The sequence below is a fragment of the Fusarium verticillioides genome, chromosome 11 (genome assembly GCF_000149555.1).
Source record: "Fusarium verticillioides 7600 chromosome 11, whole genome shotgun sequence".
In the NCBI taxonomy this organism is placed as follows: domain Eukaryota; kingdom Fungi; phylum Ascomycota; class Sordariomycetes; order Hypocreales; family Nectriaceae; genus Fusarium; species Fusarium verticillioides.
This window is the reverse complement of record NC_031685.1, coordinates 653,732-671,766: the sequence shown is the minus strand read 5'-3', so window position 1 is coordinate 671,766 and position 18,035 is coordinate 653,732. Positions and strand designations below refer to the sequence as shown.

The window sequence follows — 18,035 nt, the reverse complement described above, 5'->3', positions numbered from 1 at the left end:
TAATATTATATATAATATATGCACAGCTATTGTCATAATTAATTCATTCTAGCACTGGCTATCATTACTTTTGATCCCCCTTTCTTCTTGTTCACTATAACTAAAATGCCTGCCATCAATGCTATATCGATCCCGGTTGAACCATCTCCCATATATCGTGGTGACGATTTTGCAAGCCCTGTGGATGTTCGAACTGCTTTCACCCTGGCATTGTCAAAAATGTACCGAAATGAAGTGCCATTGTATGAGAATTTGGTCCAAATCGTCCATACAGTAAATACGGACGTGCTTTGTGAGCACCCGGACTCGATGAAGGATGCTCTACTGTCTCAAAGACTTGATCTAGAGAGGCATGGTGCCATCAGGCTGGGTACCTGCTCTGAGCTACGGACTATGGCCCGCCTCTTTGCCATTCTTGGTCTGAAGGCAGTGGGCTACTACGATCTTTCTGTCGCTGGACTACCCATGCATGGCACCTGCTTTCGTCCAGTTGACCTAGAATCCTTGGATCAGAACCCTTTCAGAGTCTTCACCACTTTGCTCAGACCTGAATTGATCGTCAATGAGGAGACTCGTGAGCTTGCATTAAAGTTGTTATCACGACGCCATATCTTCAGTAGCAGACTTCTGGAGTTGATCAATTATGCCGAGAGACAAAACTGGCACTTGCAGATCTGTGAAGTTGAGGAATTCGTTCACGAGGCTTTGAAGACTTTCAGTTGGATGCCAGAAGCATCGGCATCGCAAGAAGAATACAGAAAGCTGTCCAAGGAGCACCCTATCCTTGCCGACATCGCTTCATTCCAGACTGCGCATATCAATCATTTAACCCCTCGAACGTTAAACATTGAGACAAGTCAAGTACAAATGCGAAAGCAAGGCCTTCAAGTCAAGGATCGCATCGAGGGTCCTCCTCCACGTCAATGCCCGATTCTCCTCCGTCAAACGAGCTTCCTGGCACTGGAAGAACAAATCAGATTCCGCGATAACCATGGAACTCTTATCCAAGGGACTCATCGAGCTCGGTTTGGAGAAATTGAAGAGCGAGGAGCCGCCGTGACAATTGCGGGAAGAAAGCTTTACGATGAGCTGTTGACCAAAGCCACAAGCAACATCTGTAAGGATTCAGGTGCACAGGGCCCTGGAGCGATGGATGAGGCCATGCGTGATGCCTTTAAAGCCTATCCTGACTCGTGGGCAGAACTACGTAAGCAAGGCCTCATTTACTGTACTTATTACCGTACAGGTACAGAGAGCTTTGATATCACAGGGACACTATCCCTAGAAGACTTGGTTGCCCAGGGATATCTCAAAGCCGAGCCTATCACATATGAGGACTTTCTGCCATTCTCTGCAGCAGGAATCTTCGCATCAAATCTAGATAAAGGCCAGGAAGTACCTTTACAAGCCAATGAGCATCCTAATCAGCAAGGCTTTGAGAATGCTCTAGGATCTGTATTGTTGGAGCCTGAAGCCCTGTATGCAGACATTCAGCGGAAGAGTATCGTGAGATGCGGACTAGCACCTGAGCTGATTACTCCCTAATTGTAGGATACGTATGGCAGTTTTGATACATGTAATATAAATAAATTATAAACCTCTGGATTTCTCTTTCGTAGCGGCGAGGAGGTTCTAAATAGCTAATTGGTCAGAACAATTCTAAGTACCTATATCTCAAGTCTGTCTATTTATAAGTGGAATAAAAAAGAATTAATATTTCTATATATCCTCTAGTATAGTAATAATTTACTCTATACTTTAAAGATCAATAATATTTACTAAGCTCTCTGCCTGGCTAGTCGCTAATATAAGTCACGTTTTACAATTTCTAGAGCCGCGATGGTATAACTAACCGATAATGGTCTCACAACCGGACGCCAGCCGCCCGGAGAACAGCGAGGACAGCCGAAAACAACTCAGGGCTAATCCATCAATGCCTTGAATCTACTCTCCCGTGGGGTTTGTGGGGTAGGACTGGGGAGAGGTCGGAATAATCTCCACGGCCCCAGGAGTTACCGTGTATAGGCTGGAGCACTGTACTATTGGACCCTCTACGTCTGGGTATTTAAACCGGTGTAAAGAATTTATTTAAGTAATATAATAACGGCCTAAGTTGTCTCTCTGCAGCTACTGCAAAAACCAAGACACAGTAGCATCGTCTGTATATATACACTTTGCAGCATGGCAAACACAAATCTCCAGCCCGACACTATGAAATCCGTGTATCCTACCATCAATGCCTCGACTACCTTGAAGCAAACTGCAAAGGGAAAGGTGATGATGATCACCGGAGCTGGCCGTGGTATGAGAAGTCTCCCTTGAGCCCGCATACTTAAGTGAGTATAAACTAACCCCTTCTCTGACTATCCCAGGCATCGGACAAGCCATTGCAATAACCTTTGCCCAAGCCTCGGCGGCTAAGCTTATCTTGATCGCCCTGGAGGAGTCAGAGCTGGAAGAGAGCCGACAGAAAGTCCAGGAGATCAAGCCGGACATCCAAGTGTTCTTGCGCGCCCTTGACGTCCGAAGCAACGCCGACTTGGACACCTTCGTCTCGGAAGCCACTGCCTGGGCCGGTAATCGCATCTATGTCCTCTGCTACAATACTGGCATGAACCCGCCCCTAGTACCCATCGCGAGTGGCTATCCCGATCGGTGGTGGATGGGCCTCGAGGTTAACCTCAAGGGCGTCTACCTCTTTTCGCGCCACGTCTTACCTATCATGCTGGCCCAAGGTGCCGGTCATATTATCATCACGGCATCTCGGGCGGCGACGCGCTCAGATGAAAGGATGTCCAGCTACCAGATCTTGAAGCTGGCTGCTACGCGCCTCTGCGACTGTATCCATAGAGAGAACCACGAAATGGGCATCCAGTCTTTCGCCATCCATCCGAGGGGTATTGTGACACGACTGCTGACGGATTTGGAGACCAAAGAGACCAAACCTTGGGCGTCAGTGGCAGTGAAGACCATCCGTCCTAAGCTGCGCGAGGAAATATCCTTACCAGGTAATTCGTGTGTACTTCTCGCATCCGGGCAAGTGGACTTTCTGAGTGGGAGATATGCAGACTTGACGATAAGCTTTGACTGCATTATACAAGAGCAGAAGACAATTGAGGAGCATGACCTATTCAACAAATTATCAGCATAGGGATGGAATATATTGAACAACACCGTTCCTTTCGTTAAAGGTGGTGGTCTCAGTCGAGATTACGCAGCTTAATACTTGTGGTCACCTGGATAGATGGCCTCGGACATACCAGACGTTGCAAAGAAATATTTATTCAACTATTAGATCATAAGAACACCATGGCCATCATACGATCTGCCTGATTCAAATGGCTTTGGCCTCGTGCCACCAATTCCATTCCGTCAATACTCATTATATATCCTAGATTAACAAAAATTGACATGTCGATACATAGGAAGCATCAAGCTTGCCAGCGACTCTACCTTTTGGGTCTGGTCTGGCGACTTTTTCTGCCGTAGCTTGCCGAGCCAGCGGAAGATCTTAACCTGCGAGGAATAACTATCCCGAAGAGACCTTCCGGTCTTGTTAACTATTGTGAATTCGCTGCCAACGGAAAAGTAGTCCCTGCCACAGTGAAGAAGCACGAATAACTTGGCCAGCCACCAGAATGGCAGCGGATCCAGTGAGAAGGCAAGATTCTCGTAGTCAGCGTCGCGCCAGGTCCTTCTCTCCCAGACGGCGAGCCATTCATAGAGCACCCGATTGATGCTGTCCGCAGCTCAAGAAACGTGCACGAGAGTCTCCGCTGTGGAGGCGCAGATTGCAAATACTCAAGACGCGTCCGGGCGGATCGAGAGTTCCAGCATGTCTCGTATCAAGGAAGCTCGATGTCGAGATCCAGCGGGGAGAATGTCGGCGCCGTGCCCATGAAGATACAGCTGGACACGTCTTGGCTGAACAAGACATTCGCGATTCTGTGAATCAAGACTATTAGTGAGGTCCTTCCAACCACGATCCACCTTGAACAAACCTGATACGAGTCTCGCGCTCAACCCATAAATGCCAGTCGAATGTCTTTTCGGTTAATGTTATGTAATCTATCAGAGGGCTTGTGTCAAAGACCGCAGCCCTTTTCGCCATCTGATTGTGATAGAAGTTAGCAAAACAGATATTCAAGGCTAAGAACCACGAAGCAAAGCTCTCACAGAAATGCTACGCGCAAAATACAACGGGAAGGCCATGAGGGAAGTTTCGTCTTGCGAGCTTCCAAGAACTGAAGATGCGGCGATGCTCGCTTGGATTGAGGATAGCGAAGGCTCACTCATGTCAATCTCGTGCTAGCTATTGTTAAAACCATTCTGCAACAGCGGCGTCTTAGTAAAAACGTCCCTCCAAAACCAACTTACTTGCTGCTTCTCGACATTTGCCAAAGCTCACATGGCCATTCCAGATATGTACTTTGCTGGGCGGACGATATCAGTGTAGCAAGCCCCTACAGTGAACATCGCCAGTACGAGGAGTGGCGACGCAGTTGCTAGGTTAAAGGTGGGAGCATGAAGAATGGGTATGTGATGTTGGAAGTTCCTGCTGAAGAGTTGCAACGCCTGCAGCAAGTTTTCTCGGTTAATTGACCTTGTCACAACGTTCTCTGGCAGCTCCGGCCCTGGCCCTTGGAGCAGGGTCTGAATCGCGCCGCATTTTGCCTGCAAGGGATCCGGCTGCTCCAGCGACAGAAAACTCAGGGCCGGTTCGCTAAGCCTCCCAGAAGATAATTCTAAACCTTTAGGATCAACTAGAGTTACCGTTAGTAATTGCGCATGCATGTTTCATATGTGTATTTGGCGATGCTTACGCTGCTCAAGCTCAAGCATGACGTCTGGCGCACCATCAAGAACGAATGGTGGGAACAGGGGCAAAGAGGGCACATCGAGGCCCCACGGCAAGTTGCTATCAAGGGTAAGCTCCTGCGCAAAAAGCACCGGTTAAAAGTCGCACTGGGAATCACCGTTGAGCCAACCAGACTCTTCACGTGAACCTTGAGCAGTCATCACTGGCAGCAGATCGCTAGTCTCGACTGACCGCTGTGGTGAGGCTTGAGGAATCGCTATTGTCCTAGGAGGAGAAGAAATGCCACGGCCACCATCAGAGGCACCTGGTGAGTTTAAAGCGGGCTGTTGCAAGGTGCCGTTGTGCTGATCTAAATTGCCATTGTAGGCGCAGCTCACACCTTGAGAGATACAGCGATGGCAGGGACGTCCAGAGTCGCACTTTGCCTTCAGATGAGCACAACGATCACAAGCTCGTCTCGACCGTGCGCCCGTGACATGCATGTTTGTCGTTGTTCTCGATTCTCCTACTCTGCAACCCTTGAGGTGACGCGAGAAGGCATCGCTAAAAGAAGTCTGTTAGTCAATCATTGCCAATGAGTAGAGATTTAGCAGCCGCGAACACACAAACCTCCTCGCAAACGCTCTACCGCACGAGCATTTATATGGCCGTTCTCCGGTATCTGTATGCTTGTAAGTATGAGAGCACGATAAGTACTATACGGAAGCTTCTACGCAGCGCATCGTGCCGCTCGAGATGCTCTGCACGGCTGAAAGAGCTAAGACACTTCGTACACGTTAAGGGCTTGACTAAGTCACGTTTGATGCAGTTCGCAAGAGCGATGGTGACGGCAGGATATCTAAAGCCAGGGGAGTCTTTCCCCGTACCCCGCGTTTTTCCTCACTTGATGCCGGGGACCTGACCTTGTGAGGTTTGGACTAGTCTAACTAGCTTAGTCAAGAAGCCAACACAAAACCGGCAAACCCTTAGTAAAATTGAGATTATATACCTCTTGCAGTACTATGCCCAGTGATACTCTCCTGGTTATTTTAATAGTTTACCTTTTTTCTGCGCCCCTCTTGCTGTCGTACTGTATTCAGCCGCTAAAATCCTTCGTTATTAGTTGTGCGCTTTGCCAAGCTGTGCCATGTAAGCCGGATGATCAATCTTCCATTCTATGCTGTAGCTAATTGGCTAAAGCTGATATTAGTCAATTATGCCTCATTACTTATAAGGTGTATTTCATGTTGGCACACAGAGTCTTTCCGCCAGACTGAGTCCACTTCAATCTCCCCTCGAGAGCATTATGGCTTCTAGTAACAACGCTGTTTGGGTCGTTACTGGCGGCAACAGAGGCATTGGCCTTGGCTTCGTCAAAGCTCTCATTGCTCGTCCCTCCGTTACCGTCATTGCTACTGTTCGTGACGACCAAGCTCGGACAGCTCTCGAAGATGCTACTGCCGATCTAACCAGAGGCGACGGCGCAATCTTGTCTATTGTCCAATTGGACTTCACCACCGCACTCCCCCCTGACCAGATCCGCAAATTGTTTGACATTGATCACGTCGATGTTCTTATCAACAATGCTGCGGCCAGCTTCAAATCCTATCCTGTGCTCGAAATCCCGACCGGTGACCTCCGCTCCGCCTTCGAGATCAATACAATCGGCCCGCTGACGGTCGTCCAAGGGCTTTGGTCCTTGTTGCAAAAGTCATCTGCTCCCAAGGTGGTCAACGTTTCATCATCTGTTGGCTGTATCACCTACCATGAAGTAGTCGCTGGTGCATATGGACCCAGCAAGGCTGCATTGAACTGGCTTACACAGGCTCTGCATTTGCAGAACGAGGGCTTGGTTGCCTTTGCACTTCACCCTGGGTTCGTCAATACGGAAATGGGCGAATCTGCTGCTACGGAGTGGGGATTTCCTCATGCTATGCTTGAAGGTGTCGAGGAAGCGGTGAAGGGTAGTCTTGGAATTATTGACAGTGCGACGCGGGAGAATGTCTCTGGCAAGTTTATTACTTCCAAGGGACAGGAACTTCCCTGGTAAGCCAGCTCCCTTTGGAAAGGATTTTTACATGCCTCAAGGAACGCCTGGAGAAAGTTGATTTAGCTATACTTTCAATATAATCGCGATGATATTAGAGCTCTATATCGCGTTGCTCTGGACTTGAATGCTACTACTACATGGATATACTAACATTCTGCAACCCTAATGGCCATTCCCATTTCCCTATGCATGTGATTCGACAGTAGATCGACTATCGTCCTGTAACCCCTATTTATCGCTATCGAAAGTGCTGTGTCACCTCTGTTATCAACCGCCTGTATATCAGCTTTACCTGTTTTGAGAAGTATCCCCATGGCCTCCTCGGCACACGTCTCAGCAGCATATATCAACGGCGTCCTTCCTGAAGGATCCTTCGTGTTGATATCGTACTTACCTGATTCATGAAGCATATTCACCAAACTGATATTTCCTTTTCCGATTGCCCACCAGAACAATCTGCTTACAAGGTCGTCGTCTTCAGGGAGAATTCCAGGCCCAGCAGAGTCGACCACGAGCTGAATTATGTGACCCTTTTCGTTTTCAATAGCCCACAACAACAACCTCCGTCTGACCACATCGCCTTCCATGTGAAGGTCGAAAGAATCTGACCCCAGTAGCATCTCGATAATGCCATTTCTTCTCATATCCATCGCCCAACCACAAGGTGATTTCCCCATCATTTCCCCGTGCAAATTGACTTTACCACTATCCAGAAGAACCTTAATAACGCCTTCGTTGCCGCTCCTAATAGCCCAAAATAGTGGTGGTTGTCCTTCATATCCCGCCGAATTGATATCAACCGTCGTTTCACAAAGTAAAAACCTCAGCATTCTCAGGTTTCCACTCTTGATCGTCCACCAAAGGCATTTTTGAAACCTACCAGGATGCCACTCAAGGCCACCTGGATCAGATCCATAAAGAACTTTAATCATATCTCGGAACGCATTTTCGATAGATCTCGCAAAGCTTCCTACCCCTTCAAAACTCTCAGGTTTGGAGGCAAGGTTCCCTGTATTAAGGAGTAGCTTGGCAATAGTCAGGGACCCAAGCTGAATAGCGAGAAAGAAAGGGGTTTTTCCATCTTTAGCTCTGACGCGAGGGTCTGTCTCCTCTCTTCTAAGAAACAATTCAACCATATCATCCTCCATTCTCTTGACTGCCTCCAAAAATGGTGTATCCCGCTCTCCCCAAGATTGATTGACCATTTCTATGTTGTCGGGGTCGCAATTCAACAAATCATCCACAAATTCAAGTTGGTTCATGTCGATAGCTCGGTAGAGAAACCGCTGCAATGTCAGGGTCCCGTCGCTCTCTTCCACAAATGAATACGCCAGGTCAACTAGAGCATGTAATATCATACTATCAAGAGCTGTTAAGCCTTCGTTATCCGCCAAGAAAACTGTCCGCGGTGAATTCCGAAATAAGGAGATCGCGATGTCGAACTGCTCGTTCTCAATAGCTACCAGTATTGGAACTTTATTGGATTGGTCTCTCATCGTTGTTGAAGAACTGTGTGACACCAAAAGGCTTACCAACGTCGTTTTGCCCGCACGCGAAGCAACAAAAATCGCCTCTTCGTCCTCAGCATCCTCTCCCTCTAACTCATCGAAGTCGAAGTAATCATCAATTTCGCAATTTGTGAACCGTCTTGTGTTCGCACCAGCTCCAAGCAGATCCTTCAAGAGTTCCAGTAATTCCTGGTCACCATCCTTCGTCCGAAGTAAGCATTGCGTTGCAAAGAATACAGCGCCTTCAAGTTTGGAACCCCCTTTGATGAGTTGAGATACGAGCTCTTTGTCTCTTTGACTTATGGCATAAAACACGAGCGACTTCTCAAGTCTAACATCAGCACCTGCGTCGATCAAGGCTCGAATTAGACTATCTGCTTTGATGGACACGGCTAAGCTCAGAGGAGTTTCGCCATCAAGATTAAAAGTATTCACATGACCGAGGTATTTTCGTGGTACTACAGTACCACTTGGACAGTCTTCTGAAGAAACAGAGTCAATCTCAGTCTGCCACGCCCTCGAGCGTTCCAGTATCAAGAGGGCCAAGTCTTGGTAGTCTTCTCGTATAGCAAGTTGAAGGGGTGTGTTCTCTTCAACATCAGTGGCATCCAAGGGCGAACTGTCCCGCTGTAGCAACTCATCCAGCAAGCTAGGTGAAGCAAAGGCTACGGCAAGGTGAAGTACGGAGGCACCGTGGAAAGGCCACCCTCTAGGCGCATGAGTGCCCTCAGGGTCCATTATTCTCCATATTCTTGCCAGCATCCCAAGGCGTTCGTACTGGTTCCATTGAATGAGTGTCACCAGGTCAGCCTGGCAAATAGCTCCCTCCTCAACCCCCTTAACATGGTCGAGGAGAAATGTCACTCCATATGGCATTAGTGGGAAAGTCGCTGAGAGTTTCTCTCGAGATAGGTCGTTCGCGTTGAGGATCTCACCCAAGGTCAAATATCTGAGAAAAGACCTCGATATCTCATAGTGGCCGGCTGCAGGTGGGGACATAGATGACCTTTCGTCGATATTGGTGAGAAACCTCTGAGCAACAAAGTCTGCAGCAGATTGGTGTATGAATTGAGCTTCCCGGCTCCATTCTTCGCCTCCGAGCTCATATTGCTCATAGACGTCACGATTCTGGAACTCAACGAGACCCCTGGAGATATGCCGGACACGCAACTCGAACTGAGATACGGAATCCGACCAGTTACAATGAGATCTGAGCTCCGAGACTGTTGTATAAGGCATGTCTTTATCAGTTGCGAGTGCCTCTCGAAGCTCTTGAGCTGATAAGGGTCGTTTGGCATAGAGGACCCACTGAAACAGCTTGGCCATCTGCTTGTACTTGCCCTTGGTCGCTCCCTTCAATATCAAGACGTACAGGTCATCAAGATCTGGTGGGGTTGTTGATATAATATTCAGCAAATCCTCGGTTCTGGTGCCGGCCATGTCTTCCTCCAGTACCATTTTTGTGATGAGCATAGCCCATTGAAAGCCTCCATGGGCCTTCAACAAGATCTCTTTCTCAATCTGTCGCCGCCTTTCAACGGGCTGAATATCTTCTAGTTGGCCTTCAATGACAAGTCTGATGTCCTGGTCATTTCTCTCTTCCACGTAAACCCTCGCCATCGTCTCATGGCCAAGTATTGGAAAATGCCTCGATGAAAAACAGATCCTGACCATGGATCCCTCTCGCTCAGCATTCTCTGCTAGGCTTTTAAGGGATATTAGCAGATTTCTGGCATGATCCCCAGACTCATCAAGTGCGTCTATGAATATCACCACCGGCATCTCTTTAGTACCCTCAATCAAGAGTCTGGACAAGAACTTCTCCAGTTCTTTCTCACTCCATTGCCAACCGTGCTTCTACTCATATGATCCGTGACGCTTCTGTTTATCTTGGAAGACTTCTGTGAGCTCCGCGAGGTACTTGGGAAACGACAAGAGCAACGAATTTAGCAAAGCTCGAAATATGCCCAACGGCGTCTGTTGCAATGTTATGCCGCGTCCATGGATGAAAAAGGAAGCGATGACTTCTACGGACTTCCTGTGGCTCATCGTATCAGCTGCAAACTTCATAAGGGTCGATTTGCCTGTTCCAGGGCATCCTTTGATCCAGAAGAGCCCGCGATCTGATTTCATCCATTTCTGATAGTTGTAGTCTTCTAGAAGCCAATCGCAAGTGTCGTTCGCGTAGGAGATCTCGGAGTATCTGTGCTCTTGCTCGGGGAATGATAGCGATTTCAGGCACTCTACATAATATTAGCGGCATATAACAGCCTCCTACCGTGGCTCTTACCCTGCTCGTCATTTGAAAGTTGAACACAAGCTAGAAGACATGTGAGTATATTGAACATTTACCTATCGAAATCCGGCTTCAAACCTTGTGGCCCTTCTCTTATACCTGCAATTCCATGCCGTCCTCGTGATACACCAAGTATAGGACGGAGGGCAATCAATACTCTTCGGTACAATTGATCATGGATGCCACTGTATTTCACCATCTCAGAGTGGTTTCGGTTGATTGGATGCTGCTTTTGACAACCGCAGGTTGCCGAGAACACTTCTACCAGCACTTCGCTGGTGCCAGACATCTCCCATTTGCCATTTATCTAGATGCGGCCTTAGAACAGACAATGCTTCTCGACGTGTAGACGACGCACCCAGATTGCGGTAGGGGACTTTTCTGTCTCATAGAACGACACAACAGAGAGGTTTCTCGCTTTGGATATTTTGCCGAACTCATTTTGTAGGTGCTCGAGAAGCGAAGAGTTCTTGTTGAGGGACTCGAGAAGTGCTCGGTTGGGATTATCCTTTACCAGAGGAACCAGACACTTGACTTCTAAACCTCGATGGGGAACCCCAAAGAAGGCGAAGCCGGAAACGGCGTTTAAGATTGAAAGGTCGGGCCCAAGAGACTCTTCTTTTAATATTCGGACGGTCTATCTGCTGTTAAAAATAGGCCTAATGAAACATTGTGAAAGCACGAACCTCTTTGATGACAAGCCCACCCAGGCTATGTCCGATGAATAGAATTGAGCGAGGTTGGTTTGAGTCCTCATAAGCATTAGTTGTTGAAGATATGGGGGAATATTTGGGTCACATACACGAATGTCCTCAAGGTCAATCTGCAATGTTCTTCCCAGGTCAGTCAAGCTTTGAAAGGATTCACTTCCGACAAGCTGACTATTGTAGCCGTAGGTTAAAATCCTTGCATTTGGGATGTCTGATGGAAGTGCATCTCGCAGCCAAACGAAGCGACCATTCTTTTCCTTGAATGAACCCAGCGCATGCCCTCCAAGGCCACAGACTGCAATCAAGCTTGACAGGAACGTCAGCCAAAATCCGCTGATAAATTAATTTTCGTCCACTTACTCAATCTGGCAATCAGTATCGCTTGTGGGATGAAACGGTGTGAAACCTGTAAAGTGTGTGTCGAAAGCAAGAGACCTGCTGAAATCGATGTCGTTATCGCCAGATAAGTCGAAACTCCACTCAACCTTTGTGCAATCGGATAAACATTCTGGAATTGAAGGAAAACTGAGTGTCGCGATCTTGCTATTTGGATCTGTGGGGGAACATGCAAGCGAGTAAACAGTAGGGCTGGCATTGGGCTCGAGTGCAAGAGTCTTCTGAACAAGGCTGCAAACCTCACTCCTAGTCTCGCATTCGAGCGGGATGCCCCGTAGTCTGAAGTTTTTGTGGCTAGCTGCTGCCATTGCTGATGGTGCATGCGCTTCGAGGAGACACTTGCATGCTCGAATGAGACTGAATGAAAAAGATGGAAAACTTTGAATCAGAGAAAGATACCTATGAGCAGGGCCTGTCAGGACTTCGTCTGCGGCTGAAAAGCTGGCATAGGCGCCTGGAATGCCTTGTATGCGTGAGTTAGGGGGTGGATGGGTCCTCGACGAATGAGAGTGCCCGCACACATGCACGGAGGGTTGAAAATAGGCAGAAATGCAATTCTCAGGGACTACGGCTTCACCGACTCTGCGCCACTAACGTCACAGATTTGTCGGCTCAATATTTTAGATCATCGTGAAAAGGAGGGTAATGACAAAGTAGGTATTGGACTTTACTATCAAACCACGACCCGTTCAGTCTTTATCAAACGGCGCCTTTCTTTAATAGCGAATTTCCACTCTTTGGCAATTTTCCAAGAAAGCAGAACCCCAAGCCCAATGAGAAGCCCAAAAGAGACCAAGATCGCCAAAACGCTGACACCAAGCGCCAGCCCCTGCCAGTTGGTACCGCCACCTGTTTCAAGTGAGGCCACCACCTGCAGTCCACTCAATGTCACAGACGTGATTCCGATTGCGAATAAAATCGGTGCATAGAAGCGTGCGAAGTACTGTCCGTATTGGAAGTCGACCCTGTGGAAATATGACTTGTGCAGAATGATCGGGGCGTAGAAGTTCAGGCGAGTGAGGCGGATTTGTCCATAGGCATAGCGTAGGGAAACATCCTTATCCAGGATCTCATCAAAATCAGAGGTGAAGTCGCAGAACTGCTCCCAAGAGATACCTCCTGGAATAAGACAAAGAGTAGAATCTTTGGCGATGCGAAAGTCGGATTCGTGCCGGATAAGATGAAAGTATGTGCGTAAATAACCTAAGGCAGCTCTTCGAATGCGCACGTCTTCGCTCGTATTGCTACTGCAAAGATGCTCTCTCCAGAAGTCATGGGATCCGATGAACCGTGGAAGAGGCTTGATGAAAACACGATCGTTGATCCATACGAGATGTAGCTTTGGGTTCTCTGTCACGATGATCGACCGGCCTTGTAGTAACTGTCTATGCAATGGCCATATATTTGTGCTATCTTGCTTCGACATCCACCAGAGCTTATCCGAAACCCGATCTAGATCGACTGAGCAAAACTCGGATGTGAGCAGCTTCCTGATCTGATCCCTGTTATGTCGAGGGACGCGGGGGAAGCCTGGTACATAGCTGCTCTGTTCGTCACGAAGCAAGGAATGTTCTGGCGCAAAGGGCGGTTTGAACATAGTGGGAAACATATCGGATATGTCACTGTTGGAAGGTTCTGATATAGATCTCCAAGGATGGCAATTTGTTATAAATGACGACGTGGTGTAAGAATATTCATCAGCTGGACGACTGATTATGAGGCTGGAGTGCCACTGAGCCTCAGCGCTTCAGGTCGCAATGTTATTGGCTGATATTCAGTGCCTCGATGTAATTTCAACCCCCTGTAATTCGTCCTTCTTGAGATTATTAATGAATAAGTCAGTGTTGATCCTGCCTGTTAGTAAACGCAGTCTGATTTAACCATCTTATCAACTTAGTCAACATTCCACTCAACATACTAGAGCAACACTTCAACGATTTGCATAAGCTACTGTTATGTATACTACTAAGCTGGTAATCGTAGATACTTGACTTATTTTATCTTTGAGCAGGCAGGGCTTAATATTCCTAACCTTAATAGTAATTCGAGGATCATGGCTAAAGACACTATAAATTACTTCAAAATTAGCTTGTTAGCTGATTGAGCAAGTCTACCTGATTATATTATAAGCCTGGAATGGATATAATTGCAACAACTTGTGTTCCGTCAAAGCCGGTGTCTTTCCGGAGCGGGGAAACTTCACAGGGCTGATCCCCGGCACGCGCCTTTGATCATCATGCCATAGGTGCTTGCAGTTGAATTTCCGCCGGTTAATTAAAACAAAAACCCTACATTTAAGCCGGGTTAGCTATTGGCGAAGTGTTCAAAGATCGCCAATCATAACGCACCTCCACAAGACTTCCTAAGGTTATTACACGACTGGCTCGGCTATAAGTAAAGTATGCTACATGAGCATGCTGATCAACGAGAAAATGGGAGTCTCGAGATGAGGAGCAAGATTCTGCCTAAACTCTAGGCTAAATGGGTTTATTGTATAAATTGGCATCGTACATGATAATCTCAAGACTCAAAGTCAATGTTAAATGATTCTTCTATGCAACGTATTATCAAGAAGATGCGCTTGTACTCTATTTTCCTCTTCGCGGTACGCTTATCGGTGGCAGCAGATATCTTCGTTGATCGACGAGGACAAGATCACAATACTGGGTCGGCTGGGAAGCCCGTCAAGAGTATTAAAAAAGCACAAGAGCTTGTCCGTGGACTCATTCCGTCCGCCAAAGATGGCATTACTGTACACCTTGGCCCAGGTACTTGGGTAATCGACAAGCCCATCATGTTCAGGAATGAAGACTCCGGTATCAATGGCTTCAAGGTAACATGGGCAGGCTCGGAGACAGTTATCTCTGGAGGATATGAGATCAACAATTGGACTGAAAGCGATGACGGGATATGGTCTGCTTCAGTCCCCAAGGGAACGAAGTCCCGTAATCTTTACGTAAACGGGTTAGCTGCTCAGTATGCCAGACGGCAGATCCATAATCGGACGGATTTTGAGTACACGAAAGTCGGAATGACCTGGAACAGCTCGGAGTACGACTGGATCCTGGAAATCCCAGGCATTGAGAATGGCGAGCTCCGGGCCATAAACTCCTTTACCGATCGTGTTGCGCTCATCGAAAAGGTCGGAGATCGCGTGCTTGAGATGAAAAGGGATATATGGGCTAACCAACTCATTGGCTATGACCAAATCGCGGAGCCGTTTTGGGATGGAGGCGTCTGGATTCAGAATGTTAAAGCCTTTCTCACTGACGGCGGACAATTTTATCTTGACAGAAACGAGTCAGCTGTCTATTACAAGCCGTTAGAAGGCGAAAATATGGCTACCGCCTCTGCCTATCTCGGAGTCGAAGAGGTTCTCCTAGTCATCGGTGGAACCTATGAAGAGCCGGTTCACGACTTACACTTTGAGGGAATTACCTTCAAGCACAGCACGTGGCTCAGACCGGATACTTACGGGTATATAGATCAGCAGACCGGTGGTCATATGGGAAATGATAGTCTGTGGCCCAATTTTGAAGCTTCAAGGCCCCATTGGTGGCAGATGCCTAGCGCGATTCAAGTCAGTGCTGCATACAACATCACCATAGAGTCTTGTACTTTTCGAGAGCTTGGAGCTGGAGGCATCGGTGTTGGAAACGACAAGAACGCCCACTTGACGGGTGTTGGGCTCGGGGCAAATAACATTCACATCGATGACAATTATTTCACGCAGGTGATGGGGAATAGCATCACTGTGGGAGGTATACAAGCCGATGCACACCACCCATCGCAGCCGGAGATGCTTGTGTCAGACATCCACGCGTCCAACAACATCTTCAATAACAATTCGGTCCTGTGGTCTTCCACTGTCCCTATCCTTTTCACATACACGCAATACTCTTCCATCACACACAATGACATTTATAACCAGCCATATAGCGGTATTTGTCATGGCTTTGGTACGGCATATACTTCTCTGACGAGCAAGACTGCTAATGGGTTCTAGGCTGGGGAAGCAATGATGAAGGAGGTAGCCCGGAGTACGTCAAGCGAGGCCTTTATAGATACCAGCCGCTCTACGATACACCCACCGTCATGAAGAACAATTTGATTGAGGGAAATTTGATCCATCATTTTGGTCAATCTCATACTGACTTTGGGGGCGTATACACGCTATCACGGTCACCAAACACAACGGTGTCATCCAACTTCATCTATGATGCAGGGTGGCAAGCTCTGTACCCTGGCACGTAACTCACATAAGCCATCATAATTTTGGCTGACACTTGCGACAGATGAAGCCTCGAGAAATATCACCTGGTACAACAATCTGGGTTTCACCTCGGGGAAGTATTATGCGCCAAACGATTGGATTCCAGAGCAGCTCACCGGATGTATGTGCACTGCCCATCTACGCCAGAGAAGTTGCTGACAGGACCAGGGAACACTGTGGTCGATAACTGGGGTAAGCTCGGAGTTAAAGACAACGAGGTCCTAGATGGCTTCCCAAACCATTCCGGAAGACGTAACAACACGTTTCTACGTAACTACCTTGCACCCTATGTCAATGAAACAAGCCTTATTGCACAGAAGGCTGCATATCGAGCGGGTGTTATTCCGTCAAGACGCCAGGGAAGGCCTGTCACAAACGATCCGGATATCGCGGATGCCTACTTGGATGTCAAAGTCAGCGATGGACGTGTCGTTGTTAATGTGACTAACTTTGACGATGTGGACTTTAGAGACGTTGTTTTCCGTATCTCAGGCCCCGGGGTCATGTTCACAAGAGAGTCTACCCCTCGCTCAATCCCGGCCGATGGTTCTGCAGCAGCGGTGTATACTTTCTCTGGTTCCCCAAAGGCGAACGCCACCGCTTGGGTCAGCTATGTGAACCCGAGGACGCGAGCATATAGCAGAGAGAAGCAGTTTTCCGTCCCTATGTAGTGACACATCCAGTCTAGATTGTATGAACATCAAGAAGTTGCCAGTTGTCACTGATCTGCTTCTCGCAGCGACTAGAAACTTGTGTCGAGGACTTTCCTAGCTTCAGAACGGTACATAAGAAGAATTAAATTCTCAAAGTATATACTTAAGTATCTGAAGTATTATTTATTTTGTCTATTCCTAAACTGTACCTTAAAGTGCCTCGAATCGAGAAATAGGACACGTCGTCTTAAAATGTGCTTGCGGAGTTTCAACCCTTGTCATAAACTCCGCCTGAAGCCGAAGTCCGCGGCCTCGGCCTGTAGCTCCGCGCATTAGATACCTACCCAACCGCCGAATTGGAGATCAAGACCCGGGGCCAGGCGTGGGGCGGGAGCGATGTAAGATGTCAAGTCCGCAGATCTCGTGGTTTTAGACATCAGAAGTTCCAGCACCAAGCCGCAAGGCCGATTCTAGCTCACAAAACAAATCTTTAGTCCTCATCGTTCCTAATCCTATTTATTAGTAACCCAGTAAGGGCTCATTTTCATACAATAGCCTTTTTCTTTCATCCGATAACAACATAATGTAATAAAATAATATTCCTCTGCAAGCCATTATCTCCAAAGCGGAAAGAAGAGCCATAAAGACAGCTATTCCAAGTAGCTGAAATCATGGACAAAACCCCTTCAGTTCAGCCTAACCTCTCCCTGGTATTTGCCCATCCATTCCGGTTTAATGAGCAACACGAAAATCCTAAACCCCAATGCAACACTCATTGCCAATCCAGAAGCCAAGGTCAGCTTGGTAGGATAAATCCCACTGCCGTTCTCCCAAGCCTGCCAAAACAAGAGCGGGAGAGCCATAGCCTCAAAGGAGGCTAGCATCTGATACGTGACCCGCCTCGTCTCTACCGCCCCAGCGTTATTCGGGACTCCAAGCATCATCGGTACCGTCATGGCGGCCAGGCTGATACCGCACAGTTGCATCATTGGGACAGCGTAAGGCGCCCCAGATGGGTCGTCGGTCAAGTACATCCGTTTGAAGGCTTTCTCCGCGTTGAATATCATGGGTACCGCCAAAAGGATATTAAAAGTCGATTCAGCGGCCGATACAATTCGGACAATGGTGCCAGAGGCCGATGGATCAATCTCCACTGGCGCTTTGGCGCCAGTTCCGATGCGTTTGTTTGTGTCTGCCATAGTTATGTTTGGGAAGATAATTGCTAGTGTTTTTTAAATGAGACTGGGATATTCTGTAGAGATGGAGACCTACGAACCTGGGGATAGGCTATCTTATAAACCTGTTGATGACCGGGAATAGAGATAAATCGTCACCTTGTCTTCAAACTCAA

At 47.7% G+C, this 18,035-nt stretch overlaps 9 protein-coding genes across 9 annotated transcripts; 4 read left to right on the top strand and 5 right to left on the bottom strand.

Annotated features, from left to right (window-relative positions):
* Positions 1 to 105: 105 nt before the first annotated feature.
* FVEG_13068 (hypothetical protein) lies at positions 106 to 1,545 on the top strand (the record flags this gene model as incomplete). Its single annotated transcript, XM_018902448.1, has 1 exon — positions 106 to 1,545. The coding sequence occupies one exon, from the start codon at positions 106 to 108 to the stop codon at positions 1,543 to 1,545; it is 1,440 nt and encodes a 479-aa protein (XP_018761187.1).
* A 666-nt stretch (positions 1,546 to 2,211) lies between these two features.
* Positions 2,212 to 3,151, top strand: FVEG_13067 (hypothetical protein; the record flags this gene model as incomplete). Its single annotated transcript, XM_018902447.1, has 2 exons — positions 2,212 to 2,302; positions 2,373 to 3,151. The coding sequence occupies 2 exons, from the start codon at positions 2,212 to 2,214 to the stop codon at positions 3,149 to 3,151; spliced, it is 870 nt and encodes a 289-aa protein (XP_018761186.1).
* A 694-nt stretch (positions 3,152 to 3,845) lies between these two features.
* FVEG_13066 (hypothetical protein) lies at positions 3,846 to 5,301 on the bottom strand (the record flags this gene model as incomplete). The annotated part of the gene is made up of 6 exons (XM_018902446.1): positions 3,846 to 3,945; positions 4,002 to 4,111; positions 4,177 to 4,308; positions 4,468 to 4,763; positions 4,824 to 4,918; positions 4,967 to 5,301. The coding sequence occupies 6 exons, from the start codon at positions 5,299 to 5,301 to the stop codon at positions 3,846 to 3,848; spliced, it is 1,068 nt and encodes a 355-aa protein (XP_018761185.1).
* An 803-nt stretch (positions 5,302 to 6,104) lies between these two features.
* Positions 6,105 to 6,848, top strand: FVEG_13065 (hypothetical protein; the record flags this gene model as incomplete). The annotated part of the gene is made up of 1 exon (XM_018902445.1): positions 6,105 to 6,848. One exon carries the CDS (start codon positions 6,105 to 6,107, stop codon positions 6,846 to 6,848), a length of 744 nt encoding a protein of 247 aa, XP_018761184.1.
* Positions 6,849 to 6,994: 146 nt separating this feature from the next.
* On the bottom strand, positions 6,995 to 9,976 carry FVEG_13064 (hypothetical protein; the record flags this gene model as incomplete). Its single annotated transcript, XM_018902444.1, has 1 exon — positions 6,995 to 9,976. The coding sequence occupies one exon, from the start codon at positions 9,974 to 9,976 to the stop codon at positions 6,995 to 6,997; it is 2,982 nt and encodes a 993-aa protein (XP_018761183.1).
* Positions 9,977 to 10,213: 237 nt separating this feature from the next.
* On the bottom strand, positions 10,214 to 12,118 carry FVEG_13063 (hypothetical protein; the record flags this gene model as incomplete). The annotated part of the gene is made up of 7 exons (XM_018902443.1): positions 11,723 to 12,118; positions 11,455 to 11,668; positions 11,339 to 11,404; positions 11,011 to 11,289; positions 10,731 to 10,959; positions 10,647 to 10,676; positions 10,214 to 10,599 (listed from the first exon to the last, which is right to left on the bottom strand). Exons 1-7 carry the CDS (start codon positions 12,064 to 12,066, stop codon positions 10,214 to 10,216), a joined length of 1,548 nt encoding a protein of 515 aa, XP_018761182.1. The 5' UTR covers positions 12,067 to 12,118.
* Positions 12,119 to 12,431: 313 nt separating this feature from the next.
* FVEG_17442 (hypothetical protein) lies at positions 12,432 to 13,355 on the bottom strand (the record flags this gene model as incomplete). The annotated part of the gene is made up of 1 exon (XM_018906687.1): positions 12,432 to 13,355. One exon carries the CDS (start codon positions 13,353 to 13,355, stop codon positions 12,432 to 12,434), a length of 924 nt encoding a protein of 307 aa, XP_018761181.1.
* A 957-nt stretch (positions 13,356 to 14,312) lies between these two features.
* Positions 14,313 to 16,702, top strand: FVEG_13062 (hypothetical protein; the record flags this gene model as incomplete). The annotated part of the gene is made up of 4 exons (XM_018902442.1): positions 14,313 to 15,717; positions 15,765 to 16,008; positions 16,067 to 16,152; positions 16,200 to 16,702. The coding sequence occupies 4 exons, from the start codon at positions 14,313 to 14,315 to the stop codon at positions 16,700 to 16,702; spliced, it is 2,238 nt and encodes a 745-aa protein (XP_018761180.1).
* A 668-nt stretch (positions 16,703 to 17,370) lies between these two features.
* FVEG_13061 (hypothetical protein) lies at positions 17,371 to 17,883 on the bottom strand (the record flags this gene model as incomplete). Its single annotated transcript, XM_018902441.1, has 1 exon — positions 17,371 to 17,883. The coding sequence occupies one exon, from the start codon at positions 17,881 to 17,883 to the stop codon at positions 17,371 to 17,373; it is 513 nt and encodes a 170-aa protein (XP_018761179.1).
* Between the last annotated feature and the right edge of the window lie 152 nt (positions 17,884 to 18,035).